Source organism: Brassica oleracea, chromosome C1, assembly GCF_000695525.1.
Source record: "Brassica oleracea var. oleracea cultivar TO1000 chromosome C1, BOL, whole genome shotgun sequence".
NCBI classification, from domain to species: Eukaryota; Viridiplantae; Streptophyta; class Magnoliopsida; order Brassicales; family Brassicaceae; genus Brassica; species Brassica oleracea.
In genome coordinates, this window is record NC_027748.1 from 39,245,912 (window position 1) to 39,258,708 (window position 12,797).

The window sequence follows — 12,797 nt, forward strand, 5'->3', positions numbered from 1 at the left end:
CTATTATTTGAAATTTTTGAACGATTCCCTTTGTACGGTAAACATTATTTCAAAGTATTAATAGACCAATGCAAAAATATATTTTGCAAGATAATTACACGTCAACATAAGCTCTTTATTACATAGGAGTATGGATTCTATAAAAAACGTTCATGCAATAGTATCATTTAGTTTAAGTATATTGTTAAATCATAACACAAGTTTTCACAGTATTAATAACTTCTAAATTAATAGTAAAACATATCTAATAAATTCTAAACTTATTTAATAACGATATACCGTATTCAATTTAAAGAGTAACATGGAAGTTGAAGTATGACTTTCATTAGGAAAAAACCATACACATTTTAATTAAAACATACACAGTCCAAGCTACTCACACTAACAAAATGTTGTTTGGCTTATATAATATAAGCTTTTCCTTAACATATTTCTGTGGGCATGATTATTGCATAATTATATTTATTAAAAATAACAACATGATATCCGAATTCTATTTATTTATTTTTGTTTATAATATCGTTTTTAATCTATAATTTTTGTTTTTAAATGCTTCATAAAATTAAGGTAAATTCATTTAAAATAGTTATTTTTTTAACTTCTCGCCGGTAGGGCGGACCGACCCTAGTTATTTACGTATATAAGGTTTTGACTGGACGTATAAAAGTCCCCATAATATAATATCTTGACAATTATAGGGGAACCTTTACCCAATTTCGCTCTATTTTCCAATATATTTAAGATTTGTATCTATTTACAAGATTACCAATTGATATAGGATGTGAAATTTCATGGCAATTACTAGAACCGGAGAGGGTCAAGTCTTTGTCTTTGTGACAAAAAAAGGAAATATCTTAAAGTGGAAGAAATAAATATTAAAAAAAAAGAGAGGACGCTCGTGGATCTATTTGAATCACTCGAAGGTGCACAGACACAAAAACCCTTTTTTCTCTCCTCTTCCCCCACCCGTAAGAAAAACCCGTCTCCTTTGCTTGGCGGCTGCGGCCAATCTCACCACCCCCCACCACCTTCACCTTCACCTTCTCCTTCTTCTAAATCCCTTAAACCCTAAGATTCGATCTAGGTTTCTATCTATCTTCTTCCCCCGCTCTTTTGGTCGCATCCCGAGAAGGATCTATCAATCTCCGTTGCCGAATCTCTTACACCATGGCTACTACCGTCGCTCAATCTGCTGATCGTATCCTTTCGCTTTTACGTTTCTCGATCTGTTTTTTTTTTTAATTTAAATTGGATCTCGATTCTTTTTTTTCGTTTTCTCTCTCACTCCCTCAGTGACGCGATTCGATTTTCGTCAGATTTATATTATATTCCGTAGATTTAGGGTTTCTCTGCCCTCTCGCCGGACTAATTGATGAAAATCGATTCTCTCATGTGGCGTGGGGAAAGTAATCGATTGATTGATTGATTTGCACTATTCTAACGGTTGATTTCTAACTCAAAGGTCTATTGCTTCCTTGACTCGCATTGTTTTTTTTTAGAATCTGCGGATATGTTGCAGAAGCTTACTTTGGATTCACAACCAAAAGGTTCAGAGATTCCTGAGCCAAAGAAGGTGTGCATCAGCTTTGTTTGTGGTCTTACATTTACACTTACAAGCTTTTTTTTTTTTAACAAGAAGTGTTCTTTTGTGATTTTGTTTTGTGCAGGCTGCTGTTTACCAGTATGGAGGAGTGGATGTACACGGTCAAGTTCCTTCCTATGACCGATCTTTGACGCCATTGCTTCCCAGTGATGCTGCGGATCCTTCGGTTTGCTATGTTCCAAATGCTTACCAGCAGCCCTTTTACTATGGTAGTAGCTTCATCCCCAAGCCCTATATGATTTACAATCATTACTTATTTGTCACGAATGCTTAACAAGTTTCTCTTTTTTTTTTATTATTTTTTCAGGATATGGGGCGAGTGGTCAAGATTGGAGCGAGTTCACAGGCTACAACCCTAATCTCGAGGGTGTGGACATGAGTGCTGTAAGTGTGTGATTAATAGGTCATTTCGTTCTCTTCATTTATGCTCTTCTTAACGTGTTTGATGTTTTTTATCAGGGAGTTTATGGAGAGAATGGATCTCTTGTGTATCCTGGATACGGGTACGCTGCATATCCTTACTCGCCAGCGACTAGCCCTGCTCCACAGGTTGGCGGAGATGGGCAGTTGTATGGTGCTCAGCAGTACCAGTACCCTGCCTTTTTCCCCACTGGACCTGTTGCTACCCCTGCCCAGGGAGATGTCACTGCAAGCAAAGCTGGTGGCGTGAAGACGCTACCTGCAGAGAGCAAGAATGTTGCATCTGCTGCTGGTATTGCAAAAGGAGCTCCGGGGAAACCAAATAGCCAGACCGCACTTAACACCTCGAGCAATTTCTATGGTAATGGTGGTCCCGGAAGCGGTTTTGCTGCTGGTTATCAGGATCCTAGATACAGCTATGATGCGTATTATGGCAATGTGTCGTCTTACGACGCCCCTAAGTATTCAGATGTGCAGAGGCCTGCTGCTGGTAGTGGAGTTGCATCCTCCTATTCGAAGGCAACAAGTGTGCCTTCATCGAGGAATCAAAACTACCGCTCAAATTCCCATTACACGGTATGATATCTTTCTAAATTTCTTTGTGTAAACAAAGCGCTATTGTGTTTTGTGGCCTTCAATCAATGTTTCCTCTATGCAGGGTGTGCACCAGGCTGCATCAATGGCAGGCTACGGTACAACTCAGGGATTGTACAACAGGATTTATCCAAACAAGTTATATGGCAACAACTATGGTAGCTCGGGGAGATATGGCTCTTCCGGGTATGATTCAAGAACAAATGGAAGAGGATGGGTAAACACAACAGACAACCGATACAGAAGCTGGGGAAGGGGTAACGGTTACTTCTATGGAAATGAGAACAACGGAGATGGTTTGAATGAACTCAACAGGGGACCTAGAGCAAAGGGCACAAAGAACCAGAAGGATAATTCAGAAGAAAGCTTAGAGGTTAAGGAGCAGACTGGTGCCTCAGATGTAGCTGAGACTGTGGAGACGGAGAACACCTGTATTGTTCCTGACAGAGAACAGTACAACAAAGAAGATTTCCCAGTGGATTATGAGAACGCTATGTTCTTTGTCATCAAGTCCTACAGTGAGGATGATGTGCACAAGAGCATCAAGTACAATGTTTGGGCTAGCACACCAAATGGAAACAAGAAGCTTGCTGCAGCATACCAGGAAGCTCAGCAGAAGCCTGGAGGCTGTCCAATCTTCCTCTTTTTCTCGGTGTGTATATAATCCTAAAATCAATTACACTTTGTTTGATAATATTGAGCAATATTAACCTTTTTTGGTCTTCCAGGTCAATGCAAGTGGACAATTTGTTGGGCTTGCTGAAATGACTGGACCAGTTGATTTTGATACGAATGTGGAGTACTGGCAGCAAGACAAGTGGACTGGCTCTTTCCCTCTCAAGTGGCATATTGTGAAGGATGTTCCAAACAGCTTGCTGAAACATATTACCCTTGAGAACAATGAGAACAAGCCTGTAACCAACAGCAGAGATACACAAGAGGTAATAGACCTGTAAAGCGTTTTTATATCTTTTAAGTCATGTCCTTGATTTTGTTTTTCCGGTGTTGAAGTTTCTTTTTTTGTGATTCGTGTTTTAGGTTAAGTTGGAGCAAGGTTTGAAGATTGTGAAAATTTTCAAGGAGCATACTAGCAAGACTTGCATTTTGGATGACTTTTCCTTCTATGAGGTTCGGCAAAAGACCATCTTGGAGAAGAAAGCCAAGCAGCAGCAGACTCAGAAACAGGCAAGAACAAGATAACGATTCTATAAATCTTTGTGGTCATAGTTTTACAACTTTGAGTGTTTCGTCTAACATCTAAATGAACTAAATCAACAGCTAAGCGAGGAGAAGACTGCAACAGATGAGAAAAAGGAATCCTCAACTGCTCCAGCTGGTCAAACTACTGGTGATGGTGATGTTACCAAGGTCGATGAGAATGGGTCAGTTGCTAAACCAGTTGGTGTGGTGGCAAATGGTTGCTAGATTAGTCCATGTAGCTCACGGCTAGAGCATTAGAGGCAACAAAAGAGCAGAAGATATGAGCATTCCTATTTACACTTTCTCTTGAGAACAACAAGTGCCGTGAGCTTTGAAGCATGGTGGGGAACGAGCTTTGGTACCTGAGATAGATCCGTTTCTTTTCCCTTAGAAGTTAAAATCCTAGTTTTTTCAATCTCTTCATTTTCTCATTTTTCCCTGTTTTTACAATTTTCAGTTTCTTTTTTTTTTTTCATTTTCTGTTGATCCTCCTACCCTGTAAAAATGCTTATAGGACCTACTAAATAGTGGGAAGAATTAGAGAAAAAGACATAACAGCAGGGTGGGTGGGATTTGTTTTCATTTCTTTTGGATTTTAGGCAGATTTTGGTTCTTCTGTTTCTTGTTTTGGTTCAGACTTGACTCTCTTTTGAGTTTTTTTTTTAGTGTCTCAGACTTGATGGCCTTGGCCTCTTTTCACCTTTCTTGCTTTGGAAGTTAATTAAATCATTCCTAGTTTAAAATTTTCGGAATAAGAGCATTTTTTTTGTTTCAGACTATAGTGAACTTTTAAGCATTCAGACTATAGTGAACTTTTAAGCTGGACTATTTACACATGAAACAATGATTAGTTCAGGGTATCTAACAAAGGTTTTCAAAATACAACTATTGCGTTGGATATCTAAAAATTATGAGAAATCCAATTTAAAGTATCTCAAATGCTTATACTTAGAGCATCAGCAGTGGTGTATAATGGTTGAGTCTCTCAACAAAGATAAAATATTATGATAATTATATCTTTTAATTTTTTGAATAATTAAAACATTTAGAGACTGACACATGGAGAAAAATTTCTTCTCAAGAGACTTATAAACAATCGATTCATACTTTTCTTTTTCTTTTGCATTTATTATCTATTTATTATCTTTAATTTTAATTATGAGAGACTCATATAATTTAACCAGTGCGCATGCTCTTACATCTGAGTTGAGAATTTCAAATTGAGAAACTTCAATATATTGGAGATGCTTTTAGATGAAAGCAAGTAGATATCGAAGCATCAACCATTTACTAAGAAAGATGATGATATTTTGCCCAAACTCTTCTAGTCGATCTTTACTAAATCAAATCAAGGATATTGCTAGACCAACACAGAACCGGTTATCATAAAAAAAATGAACACTAAAAATTCATGTTAACAGATGCAACATGGCAAGTTGTTTAAAGAATGTTCCTAAGTTCATTTCATCGTCTCGTATGTCACTCTTGCGGGCGATCGGGTTTGTGTCGGTGGCTAGGTAATAAACATTGGGGAGTTTCTCTTTGAGGAGAAGGATGAGCGAAGTGAGAACGTATCAGTTCACGTGATAACTGGGTTTCGGGTTTTAAAGAAGTTCTATCAGATTTTTAAATAATTTACTTTTCTTAAAACTTCAACCAAACTATATATTGGGCCACTGGATTTATCAATTATAGATCCTGATCATGTTTAAAAACATTAGGTGAACGTTGTTTGGACCACAGTTCGTTATAGTAATAGTCAATGCATGCAATGATGCAACGAGTGTTGACGTTTATAACCTTGTTCTTTTCTCCTTACACTTGCATGAGAGGAAAAGCCAACGTTGATAATCAATTTTGGCAAAAGTAATTTTGGTCTCATAGTTGTAGACTCAATACATATATATGTAAAAATTAATTCAGTGAATTATATTCAGCTCTCTTTTAGTTTTTTTTACAAGACATTTTTTCTTTTCTTTTTTTAAAAGAAGACATTTTTTTTTTCTTTTTACAAGACATCACTTGGAGCAACTTGACAAAACAGAGGTGAAGAGTGAACAACTCACATACACACAATACACGCACAAGACAAGACAACATCCATAACTAGCTACGTATCGAGAGGGATTGTTATCAAAATGATAGAACAACAAAAACGGAAGGTATCTTGATCCCGAGGCTGCGGTGGCTGACAAGTGACAAATAGCATGTATCTCCAGCTGATTTTACCTTGCTAAAAACCATGGGGGGCGGATCCTGATTTACTAGGTGATGCTGGTCCTCTTTGCACTGTTGGATAAATTAACTTTAGTTAGTAAAATAAAATGGAATATCCGGAGCAAAATTGGATGATAAATAGTTAGGACTCCTTACAAAGTTTCCGGAATTGGTATAGTTGAGTTGAAGCTGCATAAGATGAAATTACCAAAGAGAGAACCAAAAACAAAGCAACCAACCAAAATTTTTTCTTCATTTCTGTCTCTGTGTTGGTGTCTTTAATTGTTTTAGGTGTGTAATATCTCCAGTTACAGATTAAAGCGTGAGGTTTATATAATGAGCAGGCAGCGTGTGGAAATCATATAGCCGCCTGACCTGAAGAAGAGTCCTCGACGTAGACAAGACATGTGCTTATTCTTTTAACAGCTTGTTAACTTATGTCTTTGTCCTTCACCTACGATGGGGTTCATTAAACTCGATTTAATCCCATGTCTATGTCAATCGTCACAACTAGCCTTTGTAAGAGGTCCAATAAACACACAAGAAACCCTGTTGATTTTTTTAGTTTTTTTTTGTCTAAATAGAACCATACAAGTGAGAACTGGAATCAATCATGATTACTACAGCTTAGAGCATCATTAGAGCATGTTTAATGGAGTGTTCTTAGGGTGAATTCTTAGCGGAATATAAAAACATATCTCTTATCTTTTAACTAAAAAAGCTAAGAACCGGTTCTTAGTTTTTTTAGTTAATTAAAGTTAAGAGACTGGGTTCTTATATTCTGATAAAAAACTCCACCTTAAGAACTCTCCCATTAAAGATGTTCTTAGCAATGAAATTCTTAAACAGAGTCTCTCAATATATATAATAGTATTCTGAAGTAAAATAGATAAATTAATTAAAATTGATGTCATAAAATTTTCGGTGCAGACACGTGTAGAATTAGTCTCTTCTAACACGTTCATCATTTTTTAATGTAGGAACGTACTTCTACTTTTCTCCTTTTTTTTTTTGGTAAAAATGTTAAGTTTATTACCATTTTCATTTTAGACAGAATTTACAAAGATCACAAGAGGCAGATTTGCAGAAAAATTAAATCTAAACACAACAACAAAGAACGGAGATTGAAAAAACGGAGGAGACCCCAACCACGCACAACATCGAATACATAGCATTGCCTTGACTGAAGGGAGAGGAAGCAAAGTTGCCTAATGCAGCCGTTGAATGAAGCAGGCTGCTTTAAGCCCAGGAGCACGAACCCGGTAGATTGGCCCCATACCCGGTGTCCGCCTCAGAAGATGAGCGGCCAAGTCATCCAAACCTCCAAACCGGGAAGGCCACCACACACAGACATCGCCGCCGAGTCGAGAGAGAACCTACGCATTTATTGGGGGAGAAAGAGACAACACGATGCCACCGTTCTACACCAAACCGCCGGGAAACGGAAACCACAAAGAGACGCGGATGCAGTGTTGTGGTTCGCCACGCGCCGCCACAGAAACCCACCCCGCTCAGGCGACAACTCCGAGGGACGAGAGCTCCTCACACGCACCCACCGGTGAGAACCAACAGCGGGATCCCCTGCGAAAAACTGAGAGAGGCTGACGGGAGCTGAGCAAGAGAGAGAGAAGGAGCGACGCCGATCCCAAGCACACACCTCTCCACCACTTTGGTACCGCCAGCTCCACAGAAGCTACCGCAGCAACAGATCTGAAAGCACCAACCTCCCACGAAGCCGACTCTACCGGCAAACCCTTGTCTAAATCGTCGCCACCACACCAAAGCCCATAGCACCAAAGCTTCTTCTCACAGATCTATCGCGAGTAGAAGAGGAGAAAGAAGCAGCGAAACGAGATCCAGAGTAGATAGCAAAGACCGATTAGAAAGCAGAGAAACAGCAGAGAAACAGGAAGGAGAACACCGGAGATTCCCCGACACCGGCCAAAGGCACCGCCGGCGTCGGAGAAAAGAAGCGAAAACTAGATCTGAGCTTTGAACTTAGAGAGAAGGTGGAGAGAAAGTTTCCTCAGTTCTAGTGGTCTGCTTTTAGTTTTCTCCTTTCTTTTTCTTGCTTTTAGTTTTTATATTAATTTGTCTGGTGAGAGATTCTTGCAAAATTTACGAATACGTAAAATTTACAATGATCTAAAGTTTGTAAAATCAATAATTTACCAATTACACTTTGACTTTCATAAACTTTTTCAAAGTCCCGAAAAACAATTAAAAGCTTCAGCTTCTATTTTATCTTTTTTACAAAATAACTTATACTTTTATTGTATCAAGAAATTATAATAAGGTGAAATTTTATACCCACATATTTTTCTTGTACAACTCAACTTTTATGCCCTTGTCATAACTAATTGTCTCATCAGACGAGAATTTTCAAAGGCATGAGTGCAAGACTAACTAATAAAATTTTAGAAGTCTTTAAAAAAAAATTAAAAGTCACATGAACTTTGGAATCATTTAAAATTTTCAATTTAGGAAGTTTTTTCTTCTTAAAGGATTGTTACTGAAATTTGAAATTGAATGTTACGCATGAACTGAACCATTTACTGAGAAAGATGATAAAATTTGCAGTCGAGTTGCATACTCAAACAGGATCTTCTTGAACTCTGTGATGATTCTCAAAGGCTTTGCAAATGTAGGATTCTTAAGACATGGCAGAAGAGCGAGGAGTGATGAAAAATCAATACTTAAGTTTTTTTTATACTCTAGAGTAAGAGAATATTCAAGTTCATAAAACAATATCAAGTTTCTTTTTAATCGATTTGTAATCATGTTCGATTATATAAACTTTTACTAAGAAGTTATAATCAAATTCGTATTAGTAATTTACAAAATCGATAGACCAACACAGAACCGGATTTTCATTAACAATCGAACACTAGAAAATTCACGGTTAATAGAGACTTTAAAGGAGTCTTTTCAAAATGGTGGCAAGTTGTGGTAACAAAGAATGCTCCTGAGATCATTTCACCTCCATTGTTTCTCCATAAAAGATGACAAAGACCTCGAAAACTGCTTCATAAACGATTCTGATGACGTCTCCTTATCCACACCCTCCTCATCTTTATCTCTCCAGAACTTAAGTATAATAAGATTCTCCTCTTCAGTCGACCTCTGCACCACGATCCTCGACGCATAACCTCTCTTCCTCATCACCAAACAAATCTCCGACGGGTAATTCCTGCTTTTAGTTTTCTCCTTTCTTTTTCTTGCTTTTAGTTTTTATATTAATTTGTCTGGTGAGAGATTCTTGCAAAATTTACGAATACGTAAAATTTACAATGATCTAAAGTTTGTAAAATCAATAATTTACCAATTACACTTTGACTTTCATAAACTTTTTCAAAGTCCCGAAAAACAATTAAAAGCTTCAGCTTCTATTTTATCTTTTTTACAAAATAACTTATACTTTTATTGTATCAAGAAATTATAATAAGGTGAAATTTTATACCCACATATTTTTCTTGTACAACTCAACTTTTATGCCCTTGTCATAACTAATTGTCTCATCAGACGAGAATTTTCAAAGGCATGAGTGCAAGACTAACTAATAAAATTTTAGAAGTCTTTAAAAAAAAATTAAAAGTCACATGAACTTTGGAATCATTTAAAATTTTCAATTTAGGAAGTTTTTTCTTCTTAAAGGATTGTTACTGAAATTTGAAATTGAATGTTACGCATGAACTGAACCATTTACTGAGAAAGATGATAAAATTTGCAGTCGAGTTGCATACTCAAACAGGATCTTCTTGAACTCTGTGATGATTCTCAAAGGCTTTGCAAATGTAGGATTCTTAAGACATGGCAGAAGAGCGAGGAGTGATGAAAAATCAATACTTAAGTTTTTTTTATACTCTAGAGTAAGAGAATATTCAAGTTCATAAAACAATATCAAGTTTCTTTTTAATCGATTTGTAATCATGTTCGATTATATAAACTTTTACTAAGAAGTTATAATCAAATTCGTATTAGTAATTTACAAAATCGATAGACCAACACAGAACCGGATTTTCATTAACAATCGAACACTAGAAAATTCACGGTTAATAGAGACTTTAAAGGAGTCTTTTCAAAATGGTGGCAAGTTGTGGTAACAAAGAATGCTCCTGAGATCATTTCACCTCCATTGTTTCTCCATAAAAGATGACAAAGACCTCGAAAACTGCTTCATAAACGATTCTGATGACGTCTCCTTATCCACACCCTCCTCATCTTTATCTCTCCAGAACTTAAGTATAATAAGATTCTCCTCTTCAGTCGACCTCTGCACCACGATCCTCGACGCATAACCTCTCTTCCTCATCACCAAACAAATCTCCGACGGGTAATTCGAAGTCAAAGTCACCAAATAAAACCACCCCTTCTCAGAAAGCAAACGATCAACAACAGGCAAGACTCTATCGATAACACTCCTCCCATTCTCCCCTCCAGCCCAAGCAGAGGCTATACCTTCCATACCAACTTCATACTCAGGCGTCGGAACGTAAGGAGGGTTCACCACCATCACATCTACCAACCCAGCGAGTCTCTCCTCTAAGCAAGAAGCTATGTCCGTGCAGACAACCTCAGCAGAGACACCATGAGCTTGTAAAGTCTCGTTTGTCACTCTTGCAGCGATCGGGTTTGTGTCGGTGGCTAGGTAATGAACATTGGGAAGCTTCTCTTTGAGGAGAAGGATGAGTGAAGTGATGACGTATCCGCTTCCGCAGCCAATCTCCATACAAAGCTTAGGGTTGTGGTTTATAAGGTTGGTTTGGTCAGCGAGTAATGCGTCGACTAGAGCAAATGAATCGTCACAGGGCTCGTAGACTTCGCGATGCGAGCTTACGCGCATGATGTCAGCGGTTCTTGATGTCATCTCGGACATAACAGTCTACAAATGGACCAAAAGGTTCTAACTTTGAGAATGTGTCTAAAGCAAAATCATTCCAAAACTAGGATTGAAATTGAAAGTTTGAAACTTTCCGATTCATAGATCATTTTCGTGATCATCAGACACGAATACGATATGAGATTAATGGTCGTTCCTACACAAACAGACTCTCGAAGGAGTTCAAGTGAGAAAGAGAGTTACCCACTGAAGATTAAAGGCTAAAGGATCGAGCTTTTGGTGAAATGCGGTTTTGGGTAGTCTTCGGAAATTTCGAGGAGGGTAGATTTCACCGAACAAGGAGGCGACGGGGACGGCGGAATGAAACAAGAGAGTGTGCAGAAGAAGAAAAAGGTTGGATTATAGTATAATTAAATCTTCCATTACATCTAATCAGTTGAGTTAAGAATGAGCCGTTTAATGGGCCTAAATGGCCCATTAGTCGGACGATTGATAAATAGCAAATACTCTTGGTCCCAAGTATAACCACCACTACAAAGTAAATAATTGTTAGTTAATGTTTTTTTTTTGGGGGGGGGGTGGGGGGGCAAATAATGGTTAGAAAAANNTACTTGATTTACGAGGTAATTCTGCTAATTATGAAAACAGAAAAAAAAGGATAATTTTATCTATACTGGTTTAGGAAAATAGATATGAACATATCTATATAAACCCTTGTAGTCCGAAGAACAAACATATAAAAACACAAGATTAAAATTTGTTTTTGAGTAACAGGAGAGAAATCATGAAAACTTTGATGATTTGCTTATTGATGATTAGCAGTGTTATGATAATAGGAAATGTAGCGGAGGTTTCTGCTGGTAAAGGTAACACTACAAGAAAAATGAGTTTTAATAGCAGATCAGGATAGCGTTTTTTTCGATTGTGTTATTGTTGACTATCTCTTATTTTTAGATAGCGTTTGCGAAAATACAAACGCTATGTTAGGTTGGTCCGATTTTAATTTCTCCAAAACACTTTTCGGACATAGTATACATAGCACTTTTAGTTTTGAAACGCTATGCATATCTAAAGCGGAAAAATAATTGATTTTCCCTCTCGTACTTGTTTCACTTTTCCTCTTACTATATTTTACATAACACTTAAGGTGAAACGTCTATAATAGCATATGTTTAATAGACATATATTTAATAGCACATAATTAAAAATGCTATATTTGTCTTTTTAAATCCGTAAACCGTAAACGAATTTTTAAACCCTAAACTTTAAACATATACTTTAAACTCAGATATTAAGTATATAGTCAAAAACTATTTCTGTTTCATAAATTTAATCTCAATCTCAATACCCCAAACTTTTAACTCTCAAACCCTGGGCTCAAACCCTATACTCAAACCTTTAAACCCTTAAACTAATTTCATTTAGTATAATTCTTTTATTTAAAATCTTTAAACTAATTTAAGATTACAGTTTAAAAATTAATCTCAAATCTCAATACCCCAAACTTTTGATCCTCAAATTCTATTATATTTTAAATTTTAATTATCATGTTTAATTCTTTAAATTTATGCAATTTTTGAAGTGAAATGAGAAGAACAATTTTATTTTTTTAGGACCATTGATTGAATTTGATCTAGTGGCAACAATCATTATTTGACTTTTGAATCTCTAAACCCTAAACTTTAAACACAAACTTTAAACTATAATACTATAAACTTTATAATACATGAAAACTTAAACTTCAGATCTTAGATATAAAACTAAAAAATTGAATATTTTTGAAATTATCAAATCATATAATTTTTTTTATCAAATCAGTTTTTAATCATATAACCACAAAATTCAAATGCCAAACTTAAATCCTCTAGTTCATAAACTTTAAACTATATTTCATATATCCAAATTCTAAACCTTAATTTTAAA

General features: G+C 36.6%; 3 protein-coding genes across 4 annotated transcripts in view; 2 read left to right on the plus strand and 1 right to left on the minus strand.

The window, feature by feature from the left end:
* The first annotated feature begins 888 nt into the window (after window positions 1-888).
* Window positions 889-4,518, plus strand: LOC106317683. The gene is made up of 9 exons (XM_013755463.1): window positions 889-1,198; window positions 1,500-1,573; window positions 1,668-1,812; window positions 1,911-1,987; window positions 2,063-2,599; window positions 2,682-3,269; window positions 3,346-3,558; window positions 3,656-3,802; window positions 3,896-4,518. The coding sequence occupies exons 1-9, from the start codon at window positions 1,168-1,170 to the stop codon at window positions 4,040-4,042; spliced, it is 1,959 nt and encodes a 652-aa protein (XP_013610917.1). The 5' UTR covers window positions 889-1,167; the 3' UTR covers window positions 4,043-4,518.
* Window positions 4,519-10,033: 5,515 nt separating this feature from the next.
* On the minus strand, window positions 10,034-11,258 carry LOC106344671 (hemK methyltransferase family member 2-like). Of its 2 annotated transcripts, none has more exons than XM_013784003.1 (2): window positions 11,122-11,258; window positions 10,034-10,916 (listed from the first exon to the last, which is right to left on the minus strand). In XM_013784003.1, exon 2 carries the CDS (start codon window positions 10,908-10,910, stop codon window positions 10,161-10,163), a length of 750 nt encoding a protein of 249 aa, XP_013639457.1. In that variant the 5' UTR covers window positions 10,911-10,916; window positions 11,122-11,258; the 3' UTR covers window positions 10,034-10,160. The 2 variants fall into 2 exon arrangements, with proteins under 2 accessions (XP_013639457.1, XP_013639451.1); XM_013783997.1 differs by having other exon boundaries at window positions 11,118-11,258.
* A 367-nt stretch (window positions 11,259-11,625) lies between these two features.
* LOC106301484 (protein RALF-like 30) overlaps window positions 11,626-12,797 on the plus strand; it is a 2,311-nt gene continuing 1,139 nt past the window's right edge. The window contains exon 1 of the mRNA XM_013737891.1: window positions 11,626-11,744. Coding sequence (XP_013593345.1) covers window positions 11,659-11,744 — 86 coding nt within the window. The 5' untranslated portion in view covers window positions 11,626-11,658. The remainder of the gene's footprint in view (window positions 11,745-12,797) is intronic.